Raw genomic sequence first — 12,557 nt, forward strand, 5'->3', positions numbered from 1 at the left:
TCATTTGACTTGTACGTAACTTAAAGAATAAAAATGCTGAACCACATCTAGTTCACAGTGGTTTAAATGCGCACCCATACTCATTTGCATATGTTTTCTAGACATGCTTCTTCCTGTTCCAATTGACAAAGGTGGTCATTACCCCAAACAACAGCGGAACGAGAAAGATTTCCATCAATATTCTGCCAATCACAGCTGCGGTACCTCCATCTAACAACAGAACAGCATGTCAAATGATTCTATTATTCGGTGATGTTAGTAAGAGCTGTGAATGTTGCACTCACAGGTCATTCTGAGGGTTACGCTGCATATATATATATATATATATATATATATATATATATATATATATATATATACACACACACACACACACATACAGGTGCTGGTCATATAATTAGAATATCATCAAAAAGTTTATTTAACTAATTCCATTCAAAAAGTGAATCTTGTATATTATATTCATTCATTACACACAGACTGATATATTTCAAATGTTTATTTCTTTTAATTTTGATGATTAGAACTGACAACTGAAAATCCCAAATTCAGTATCTCAGAAATTTTGAATATTGTGAAAAGGATCAATATTGAAGACACCTGGTGCCACACTCTAATCAGCTAGTTAACTCAAAACACCTGCAAAGGCCTTTAAATGGTCTCTCAGTCTAGTTCTGTAGGCTACACAATCATGGGAAGGACTGCTGAATTGACACCTGTCCAAAAGATGACCACTGACACCTTGCACAAGAAAGGCAAGACACAAAAGGTCATTGCAAAAGAGGCTATTCACAGAGCTCTGTGTCCAAGCATATTAATAGAGAGGTGAAGGGAAGGAAAAGATGTGGTAGAAAAAAGTGTACACACAATAGGGATAAGCGCACCCTGGAGAGGATTGTGAAACAAGACTGTGGGGGCGATTCACAAAGAGGGGACTGCAGCTGGAGTCAGTGCTTCAAGAACCACTACACACAGACGTATGCAAGACATGGGTTTCAGCTGTCGCATTCCTTGTGTCAAGCCACTCTTGAACAACAGACAGCATCAGAGGCGTCTAAAGACAAAAAGGACTTGACTTCTGCTGAGTGATCCAAAGTTTGTTCTCTGATGAAAGTAAACTTTGCATTTCCTTTGGAAATCAGGGTCCCAGAGGCACACAATCCATGTTGCTTGAGGTCCAGTATAAAGGTTCCACAGTCAGTGATGGTTTGGGATGCCATGTGATCTGCTGGTGTTGGTCCACTGTGTTTTCTGAGGTCCAAGGTCAACACAGCCATATACCAGGAAGTTTTAGAGCACTTCATGCTTCCTGCTGCTGACCAACTTCATGGAGATGCAGATTTTATTTTCCAACAGGACTTGGCACCTGCACACAGTGCCAAAGCTACCAGTACCTGCTTTAAGGACCATGGTATCCATGTTCTTAATTAGCCAGCAAACTCGCCTGACGTTAACCCCATAGAAAATCTATGGGGTATTGGGAAGAGGAAGATGCGATATGCCAGACCCAATAATGCAGAAGGGTTGAAGGCCACTATCAGAGCAACCTGGGCTCTCATAACACCTGAGCAGCACCACAGACTGATCGACTCCATGCCACGCTGCATTGCTGCAGTAATTCAGACAAAAGGAGCCCCAACTAAGTATTGAGTGCTGTACATGCTCATACCTTTCATTTTCATACTTTTTAGTTGGCCAAGATTTCTAAATATCCTTTCTTTGTATTGGTCATAAGTAATATTCCAATTTTCTGAGATACTGAATTTTGGATTTTCCTTAGTTGTCAGTTATAATCATCATAATGAAAAGTAATAAACATTTGAAATGTATCAGTCTGTGTGTAATGAATGAATATGTTATACAAGTTTCACTTTTTGAATGGAATTAGTGAAATAAATCAACTTTTGATTTAAAAAAAAACTTTGATGATATTCTAATCTTATGACCAGCACCTGTATATTATTATATTTGGGTTCTGTTGAAAACCCATGATGTAAAGGCCATCTTACCTAGCACAGTGAGGTTGATCAGACCTTATCAAATGTCAGACCAGTCGTTCATGTTCGTGACTTCATATATATTCATCAGCCCAGTATCAGATGTTTTGGCACTGATGATCCCGACAGAAGCGATGCCTGACACTGGAGGGTTCTGCACTAGAACCATCCTATCCATTGTAGTACTGCACCTGTGTTAAACAGGATACTGAGGTCAACAGATGTGGTGGTTTATTGTTACTGACTCTGCATACAGCAGTTCTTACCCTCTTGGCTTGGATGGCAGGAGTTCTTGGAGCTGCGTAAGGCCACTCCAGGGTGAAGCCCTCTGAGGCATGTGTATCATACGTGCAGGTCAGCTCAGCTAATGACCCCGACCAGACAAACACTGAGGGCATCCCACCTGTCCTGCCATGACCTTACTACATCTGTACAAAGAGAAGAGTTCTGTACTCTTTGACAGTAAAGGCATTTAGAATGGTACAAAATATATTTTTAAATAAATGCTGTTCTTTTAAGTTTTCAGAAAAAAGTATCAGTTTCCACAAAAATATTAAGCAGGATGACTGTTTTCAACTCTTCCATTGATAATCATTCGAGTGATTTCTGAAGGATCATGTGACATTGAAGACTGGAGAAATGACTGATGAAAATTCAGCTTTGTCATTACAGGAATAAATTACATTTTCAAATATATTAAAAAAGAAAACAGTTATTTTAAATTGCAATAAGATTTCACAATATTATATTTTTACTGTGTTTTTGATCATATAAGTGCAGCCTTGGTGAGCAAGGCTTTCGAAAACATTTTTACAAAATCTTGTTGAGCCCAAACCTTTGAACAGTAGTGTAATAGTTATTATATAATTACATCTTTATGTACTCATATATTTATTAAACTGAATTTTCTATTAACAAATTATAAACCTTTTCAATTTAATATATAATAAGAACCGCATTTGAAAAAGCTGCCCATTCAACAGCCATATTCAACCAATATTTGTATATTTACTTCTAAAGCAATTTTGGTGCACAAGATACTATCAAGAAAAAACTTTATTTCTTTTATGACCACTAGTTCTACTGTAATATAAAAACTGTAATATCAAATTTAAAAAACAATATTTTACAATACAATTTGGTATTTGTTTAATAAGCAGAACATTATGGTAAGTGATCAAAACAAGTAACACCACTTGAACACTTGAACCTCTCTGAGGCATTTTCCACCTTGAGCCCATTTCCAATCACTGTCCTGTAGAGTTTAGCTCAAACCCCAATTAAACACACCTGAACCAGCTAATCAAGGTCTTACTAGGCATACTAGATTCTTCCAGGCAGGTGTGTTGAGGCAAGTTGGAGCTAAACTCTGCAGGACAGTGGCCCTCCAGGACTGAGAGTTTGCACACCCCTGATATAATGCTTTCAATTCCATAGAATGCCAATTTGAGTGGAAAGTCCTAATTAAAAAGTAAACAACTTTAAACCTGAATATTCACAATAACATTCAGCATTAACACTAATCTCAAAAAAGATAAAACTTTCCTACCACTATTCAAGTCATTAAACCACAAGGCTATTTTATTCGCACATCATGAACACATGAATGAACAAATGGACACTTCCGTGTAACTTTCATTATCAAATGTTTTACAAATTAAGAGTCCTTCCTGCTCAAGTAAATAAGCATGGCATTTACTTGGATACTGGCATTTATCTCTTTTACACTCTACTACATCATAAGACATTTTAAGACAGCATTTGCATGGGGTTTCATTTTATTTTCTACTTTACAGTCATCACTCAAACTCATCTGAAAGTGGTCCATTTGAAATACTGAAAAACCTGCTCTGCTTCAGAAACCAGCTTGACAGGAAAACTGAGAACTCCTGAGAGAATCGGAGGCACAAGAGGCACAAGAACAGCTTATGCTAAAGATGACTGTCGGTAACGTAACTGAATGTCTAAATAACTGGACAAATCTGAATCCATAAACGCAACTGTTACAAAAATGAATAATGAATTAAACACTGTAAAACTGACAAAATAAATGACAAATACTGTTCTTGGTCAGTGTAACGGTTCGAAAAGACGACGAGTGTTTAGGCATCAAAGCACAAATTAAGCTCATAAAAAAACATGTAATACCTTAAAAAACAAATCAAAGGTGATTTTTGACATGGAACTACATTTTACTGTATTTATAGTACTTTAATCTGTGTAGAACGTTTGCCAGATTTGTCATTTACCACCACATTTGTCGAAACCCTTCCCCATTTGGCTAGTCGTTAGCACATTACTTGTCTTGAGAGTCGTTACACCAGTGACCCGATGTGGTTCTGGGTGGGCACCATGATGGGCACGGCCCCCATGTGGGACAGGGTGGCAGTGTTTATAGGCATGTTGAGCGGGTGCGGGGTCTGCGGCTGCGGCCCCTCAGTCCTGTGTGTGGAGCAGCTGTTGGGATTGAGGACTGCGGGAGTGTGATGCCGATGGAGGTGTGTGTGATTTAGTGTGCTGCTGCTGTTGTATCCGGGCAGGCCGTGTAGTGGGTTGCGCTCCCCTGTGCGGAGGCGGGATGTGGTTGTGCTACCAGAGGTGGTGAGGATGGAGGCGGTGTCCGAGGCACCCGGAGGGTATGGGTAATGGCTGTTTTGGAGTGGATGCTGAGGGTCCTGTGCAGGAGGGCTGGTGGCTATGGAGGACATTGTGCCATTCTTTGATATGATGTCCGATCCTGTGCCGCTTTTAGCCCACGAGACGCGTTTTGGAGCCTGTGCATCTTCCCTTATAGCAATAGAAAGCAGATACTGTAATACACACATCTAATCAGAAGCATTAAAGCTGCAGTAGGTAACTTTTGTAAAAATATATTTTGTACATATTTGTTAAACCTGTCATTATGTCCTGACAGGAGAATATGAGACAGATAATCTGTGAAAAAAATCAAGCTCCTCTGGCTCCTCCCAGTGGTCCTATTGCCGTTTGCAGGAATACCATCGCTCCCGGTAAGAAACAACCAATCAGAGCTGCGGTCCGTAACTTTGTTTGTGTTCAAAATGTAGAAAAATGTATATAATAAGCGAGTACACCATGAATCCATTTTCCAAACCGTGTTTTTAGCTTGTCCTGAATCACTAGGGTGCACCTATAATAAGTGTTTATATTGGGACTATTTTAGATTGCTTTGGGGGTACCGCGGCGGAGTAACCCAGTACCTTTGTGATTCTTCATAGACATAAACAGAGAGAAGTAGTTCCGGCTACGATGTTCTTCCGCAAGACACAAGCAGTTCTGTTTATTAACCGCTAGAGCGTCAAAAGTTACCTACCGCAGCTTTAAGGTGAATGAAGTACAAAAATTAAGCACAGAGATCCTATTAAAATATTAGAAATATAAGACAAATGCTCACTTGATCTCATTGGCCATCTCCTCCTCTGTGTCACGGTTTCTCCTCAGGATAAAGATCAGGAATAAAACCAGAGCCATCAGACCCACCACAGAGCCCACCGTGGCCCCAGCGATCACCCAGGCATTGTTAGCTGCAGCCACAACAGGAACAATTCAGTTACAAATATGGGACCCTGAACCACAAGCCCAGTCTTAAGTCGCTGGGGTATATTTGTAGCAATAGCCAGAAACACATTGTATGGGTCAAAATGAAAGATTTTTCTTTTATGCCAAAAATCATTAGGATATTAAGTAAAGATCATGTTCCATGAACATATTTAGTAAATGTTCTACTGTAAATGTACCAAAAATGTATTTTTGATTAGTAATATGCATTGCTAAGACAACTTTTAAGGCAATTGTCTGAGTATTTAAATTATTTTTTTTTTTTGCACCCCAGCAGATTCCAGATTTTCAAATAGTTGTATCTCGACCAAATAAGTCCTATCCAAACAAACCATACATCAATGGAACGATTTATTCAGCTTTCAGATGATAAATAAATCTCAATTTAAAAAAAGTGCCACGTAATACTGGTTTTGTGGTCCAGGGTCACATATAGTGAATGGCAAAATCTACAACATCAAATGTTGCCTCAGTCTTTGAATGATACTTACGGGTGGAGACCTCTAGATTGATGTGGCAGCTGTCAGTCCCAGCCGTGTTGCTGGCGCGGCAAACATACTTGCCAGACATGCTTCTGGTGAGGTTGCTAAGTCGAAGCGTGCCTTGCCTCTCATCTTAAAATAGAATCAAACATTCATAACTTCAATAGTTTTCTTTTCTTATTTGTCTTTTGGCTGTTGTGACCTATTGAAGCACGTGACTGCTTATTCACAAAAACTGAAAGTTCAGTTTTATGTTAAGTTTGAAAGGTTTAAAAAAAATAAATGAATCTAATTTGTACCTAAAATGCATTTGAAAACAGTAAAGGTAAATCAAGGCATTAAAAAAAACATTTATGTAATAGTTTTTATCTTGTAGTTTCAATAAAAATAATAAAAAAAACAATTTTGCCATAAAAGTGCACAAACCTAAAGAAGCTCCCTTATATGAAATGATGGCATAGACAGTAAATAAGAGTATAATCCTTTGAAAATCCCTATTCATGAGAGCACTTTGTCATGACTGACACATATTTGGGACATATGTGTTAAAGATCTGGCCACAATTATGTGGACAACACTATGCCTATTTTCACTGCGTGATAAGAAGAATGAGAAATGAAAACCATAAAGGCAGAGAACAAACATTATGAGAGTGTTGGCAGAGATGGCAGTCGGACCATCTGCTGCGGTAGCTTCTGTCCACACACAGTGATGAGCAGCCAAACTCAAACTCCTCAGTGACCCAGAGCTGAGGCCAGATGCCCAGGGACCCCCGTCTGGGCTTTCCAGATTTCACAGGCACTTTTATACTAATGAAGAGTCACTTAAAATGATTGGCTAAATAAAATCAACACTTCAACGGTATGTTTATAAAAACCTTGTTATGATGGCTGCTTCAGTTTGAGCTGCTTCTGCATTGAACTATGAGATACGGGACTGATTTTAGCTCTCTAATAAGACTCACAAACTGTGCAGCATCACACGATTCATAATTTCAACAATGGGATGGAGCAAAAAAGATGAAAGGGGTAGGATGATATTTAATATGCTTTTAGACTGATATGCTTGGGATAATGAATGACTCTAATCTCACTGACACACATTGATACAAATGGCTGATTGCTAAAAATGCTTATCAAACTTTAAGCTTGTTGTTTTTTTTTTGTCCATTTTGCATTTATTTGTTGACTGAGATTTTATGTGGATTGTAAACCTCACTCTTTGAAGGTTAGAGGTGCTGTGCGACTCAATATAATGTATATATGTTGGATGTTTTTCACAGAATGATGATCCAGCACTGTCTTGACTGGAGGAGACGGGGAATGATACGAAAAACATGAGGGACGGGATCAGAAAATAACCCTAGCCAGATTCAAACCATTCCAGGCCACATTTCAAACATATTTCTTTGTATTCATATCATACCATATTTTAACAATGAATGATGTTACAAAGATTATCTTTAAAGACTATGTGGCTTTGAATTAACACCTCAGAATCACGCAAAAGTGAAATTCATTTTTAATGTATCAGCAGCATTGTATTCACAGTCAGCCATTTATTCTTCAAGTAAAAATGTCCCATTACAAGGGCTTACAGATTTTTAAACATTTCTAACTTCATGCGTAAGACGACTTTTAAAAAGAAAACAGAAAGTAGCTTTAAAAAACAATTATGCATCCATTCAAAAGTTTGTAGTCAGTAAAATAAAATAAAAAAATTAAAATTCTGTATTTATTTGCTCAAAAATACAGTAAAAATAGTAAAACTGTGAAATTGTATTATGATTTAAAATAAATGTTTTCTATTTAAAAATATTTTAAAATGTAATTTATTACTGTGATGACTTTTCAGCATCATTCCTCCAGTCTTCAGTGTCACGTGATCCTTCAGAAATCATTCTAATATTCGGATTAGCTGCTCAAGAAATATTCATTATTATTAACATTGTGCTGCATATTATTTTTTTGCTGAAATCATAATAAATTTTTTAAGGATTGATGAATTTAAAGTTCAAACAAACAGCATTTATTTGAAATAGAAATGTTTTGTAATATTATATATGCCACTTTTGACCAAATTAATGCATCATTGCTGAATAAAAGTAAAAGTCTTTCAAAAAAAAAAAAATTTTATACTGACCTCAAACTTTTTAATGGTTGTACAAGCAGCTTTATCCTTCCTGTACTCAAGACATGTACAAGAAAACAAGGGTTGAGGAATAAACTAAGCAAACCGCACATTTACTGTGTCTCTAAGGAGTCTATCTACAGGAGTTCTCTCTATCCTAGGGTCTATTCCCTTACCCAGGTATCCCAGCACAAGCACAGGCTGGGGGCAGGACCTCCACTCTGTGAATGTGCAGATGAAAGTGACAGAGAGAGGAAGACAGATGACCAGGAGAACACCATACGTTCATTTATCTTGAGGACAGAATTACTGAACCTCTCGACTCTCATCAGGAGAACTGGGAGATCCCATGCCTGGGATCAAGGAGGAAATGTCCTGCATGGTTGATATGTATAAGCCAGCTTTTCTGAACAGCTGGCACAGCTATCTATTTGGACTAAAGATTTACGCTGATCAGAAGGAACATAGCAACAGAAATCATCATGATATATTTGGGGAAAATGCATTGGATACTAATGCACATCTTATATTTTAGTAACTATAATGTGTCGTGCTTTTTTCATCATTTGATATGGACTTAAGAGAACATGCTGATAGAAATGTTGTAAGCAGTGCCAGCCTGTAGAGTTGTAGGACCTTATGCAAGATAATGCAAATGGGCCCCACTAACGTAAAAACTATGTTTCATATGACAAGTCTGTCTGTGAATGGGCATCATTGCATTAATTAAAACAAGTACTAATAAATATTATTTATAGCAGTCAGAACATCCTTTTTCGGCTCTCGAAAGACACCATTTGGATTCTAATTCTATACCATAACTTCACTTTAATCTCTCTATCATTATTTTTTTCCAATGAATTAAAAACAGAATTGATGTATAGCATAGCAGGGTGTATTAGCTTAGCATTTTTGATAGTAATTACTACATTTTTGTGAGGAATCTTATGCATCCACTAAGACAGAAAAACGTAGTAATGCAATGTCTGTTTGATTCATAATGGTAGCCGGAGAGGACCTTTGCGCAATAAAACTCATAGAAGTCATATGACGTTCCAGGAAATCCCTAATATGGACAAAGCCATACGCTACTGGCTCTTTATAGCTCTCGCGGTACTTTGATGTCATATACAGTCTGCGTAGCACCACTTCAAGTCAAACACACCTAGAAATTCAAATGAAAACCTCATGACCACGGGGTCCTCCTCTTAAGGCAGGGCCCTAGGCGACTGTTGGATGGGCCGGCACTGGTTGTAAGATTTTCCTGGCACTCAGTCAAGGTCAAAACTGCTGTGTTTAGAGACTGATGGGAATGTTTTTCTCTTGCTGCTCTGAGGGTAACGGAGCTATTTACACCTCACCTCAGGACAAAAAGAGGTAGATACGCTATATAGGTGATAAATGATGCTTGTGCTCTTCTTCTCTACACAGCATCTAACCAATCTCATCGAGATGATAAATAGATCTTGCACAGAGAAAAAAACAGCCCTTTAAAATGATACAACAATAACAAAGACAAAATCTTTTTTAACACAGTCATATAGTTTGAGATCTGTAAGATTTAAAAAAAGAAAATCTCTTATTTGATTTAAAAAAAAACCTGTTATATTGGAAATATTATTATCATTTAAAACGGTAAAAAAAATATACATATTTTAAATATATTTTAAAACATTATTTATTCCTATGCTGGCACAGCTGAATTTTCAGCATCATTACTTCAGTCTTCAGTATCACGTGATCCTTCAGAAATCATTCTGATATGCTCAAGAAAAATGTGCTGATTTGCTGTTGAGAACAGTAGTGCTGCATAGTATTTGCATATTTTTTGATTTACAGTATGATTAAATTAAGCAGTGGTTGAAAATCTCACAGATCTCTGACTTTTAAATTGTAATGTACCGTCTCATTTAAACACATTTGAACCATTAAAAAATATAAATCCATACAGCAAAATTAAACAAAATTGTCACGCCGCACCTTTCTGTATCAAAAATGATTTTTAATGCATAGACAGAAGCTCTTGAATTTTTCTCAGATACAGAAAGAGAATCAGACAATGGCAAAAATGCTGGAAACTCACTTTGCATGGGAGAGAAGAAGACCTCAGAAAGAGGAGCTGCTTTGGTCCATTTGTAGTGAGGAACGGGTTTGCCATAGCTGGATTTACAGCTCAGTGTTACATTGCCACTCAGTACAGGGTTTCCTGTCATAGAGCATACAGGCGTGGACGGAGGAACTAGAACGAACAGAGAAAGAAATCATGAGACAGACACTTAAATGCAGAGGTGGGTAGAGTACCCAAAAACTTTACTCAAGTAAAAGTAAAAGTAATTCTAGAAATATTTACTCAAGTAAAAGTAAAAGTACTAGCCTTGAATAGTTACTTGAGTAAGAGTAAAAGAGTATCGGATAAAAAATCTACTCAAGTAGTTAGTTACTAGTTACTTTGGGTCATATATACGGAGCCTTTTTTTATATAGATATATAGACAAAAAGTGTATGTAATGTATGTGTGTGTGTATAAATGTATATATTTCATCAGCCTTTAATCCAATTTATGTAATTTATTATAAAACCCTGTCTGTTTATTTAAGTAACAAATATAGGTGTCATGCCATAACATATTTTTAATACGACTGACTTTATTTTAAATGTGAATTTAACATTGAAAGTTAATGTGATATAAATATTGCTACTAATCTTTCATTGTTCAGAAAGAGAGCAAATAACATTTACATTATTAAACAATTTTCACTGACAGTCTAGATTTCATTCACTCTCAGAAACTACCATTAAAATCACTGAAACTGTTAACACTGTGAAATCAATATCTTAATTATAGATTCGTACACACATCTGCACTTTGTTGTTTCTGACGAGAGAATTCGGCAGAAAGAGGTATTCAGTAAGTGAGCGAGTGAAGGAAGCACCGGCATTTCAGCGATGACTCATCGGAACACCTCTGATTGGCCATTGCATTCAAAAGCTCAACAGAACCGTGTGTGATTGGTTAATGCGCAGCGCTGTAAAAACGCGTCTGTCTCTGGCTCAGCGCCAGCAAGCGATCACAGATCTGAATTTAGCAGCTGATGATATGACTTGCTGAACGTACTCGCACTGGTGTGATTGTATTAAAATTAATAAAATCTTAATCGGCTATTCTTTGTCTTTTGGAAGCTGCATTCAACCTGTTATAAGCCACACACGTACAACAAACTAATGTCACAGTGGTATCGTGTACTGTAATCGAATGTAGCTCAAGTTATTACCTGTTAAACAGTAAACAGCACACGCGTTCATCTAATAAGGATCTCCATCGCAAGCAAAGAATAGCCTTTGCAGATTAGCTTTCAATTCAGTGCAGTTCCATAGCCCCGTTTTCAACGCTGCTAATATTCTTAAACGTTACAACTCTGAGTGAACCGCTTCAGAGCTCAGCGCGTGCAGCATGGAACTGAACGACTCAATCAAACTGATTCATGAACCAATTCACTCGTTTGCCGACTGGTTTGATCAAGCCTTTGAACAGAGTTGACTCAAAAGAATGAATTCGCGAATGGGCATCGCTCATTGTCGAGAGAAAAGTAGACGGCGCGTTTGGAATAAACTGAAGCATTTATTGCATTAAGATAAAGTAACGAGAGGGGCGTCGCCCACAGTAACGAAGTAAAAGTACAGATTTTTCCCAAAAAATGTACTCAAGTAAGAGTATAAAGTACCCATCTTTAAATATACTCCGAAAAGTATTCGTTACCCCGAAAAATTACTCAAGTAAATGTAACGAAGTAAATGTAACTCGTTACTACCCACCTCTGCTTAAATGCTCCATATGTTAATATAGACACATTTTGCTAATGTACCTTTAACATTGAGGTGTACTTCCCCAGACAGGCCTGGAGCTCCAGGAATGATCACGTGGCAGTGATAGCGCCCAGAGTCAGACTCCTGCGTGTTGTTGATATAGATGGACAGATTGGCAGAGGGCATAGACATGGCAAAACCCACTCGCCTCCGGAAGTCAGTGCTACCGATGCCAATCTGTCCAGAGAAGTAGGAGATGACCTGCAGCCAGAAATAAACAGAGAAACCTTAAGACACAACCAGGTATGTACAGTACTACATATTTGCAAACTGTGTGTCTAAACCACTCAGACAAGAAGGGTCTAGAGACACATTTTAAAAAGTTTAATCTGAAGCAACATCTTAAAAAATGATCATGATGTGAGATATTGAAAGGAAAAGCATGATACAAAAAAAATACATCCATGTACACCACTGTTAAAAAGCATGAGGTCAGTAAGATTTTAAAATGTTTTGAATGTCTCTCTCACCAAGGCTTCAATTATTTGGCAAAATATAGTAAAAACAG

The 12,557-nt window shown here is 37.5% G+C and overlaps 1 protein-coding gene across 2 annotated transcripts in view; it reads right to left on the bottom strand.

Moving 5' to 3' along the window:
• Positions 1–3,147: 3,147 nt before the first annotated feature.
• Positions 3,148–12,557, bottom strand: part of esamb (endothelial cell adhesion molecule b) — a 32,124-nt gene continuing 22,714 nt past the window's right edge. The window contains exons 3-8 of one of the 2 annotated variants that reach the window (XM_026226212.1): positions 12,049–12,250; positions 10,269–10,424; positions 8,362–8,406; positions 6,065–6,187; positions 5,410–5,539; positions 3,148–4,784 (exon numbers count right to left, since the gene is read on the bottom strand). In XM_026226212.1, coding sequence (XP_026081997.1) covers positions 4,313–4,784; positions 5,410–5,539; positions 6,065–6,187; positions 8,362–8,406; positions 10,269–10,424; positions 12,049–12,250 — 1,128 coding nt within the window. In that variant the 3' untranslated portion in view covers positions 3,148–4,312. The remainder of the gene's footprint in view (positions 4,785–5,409; positions 5,540–6,064; positions 6,188–8,361; positions 8,407–10,268; positions 10,425–12,048; positions 12,251–12,557) is intronic. The other variant, XM_026226213.1, reaches the window with a different exon arrangement.

The sequence above is a fragment of the Carassius auratus genome, chromosome 40 (assembly GCF_003368295.1).
Source record: "Carassius auratus strain Wakin chromosome 40, ASM336829v1, whole genome shotgun sequence".
Classification (NCBI taxonomy): Eukaryota; Metazoa; Chordata; class Actinopteri; order Cypriniformes; family Cyprinidae; genus Carassius; species Carassius auratus.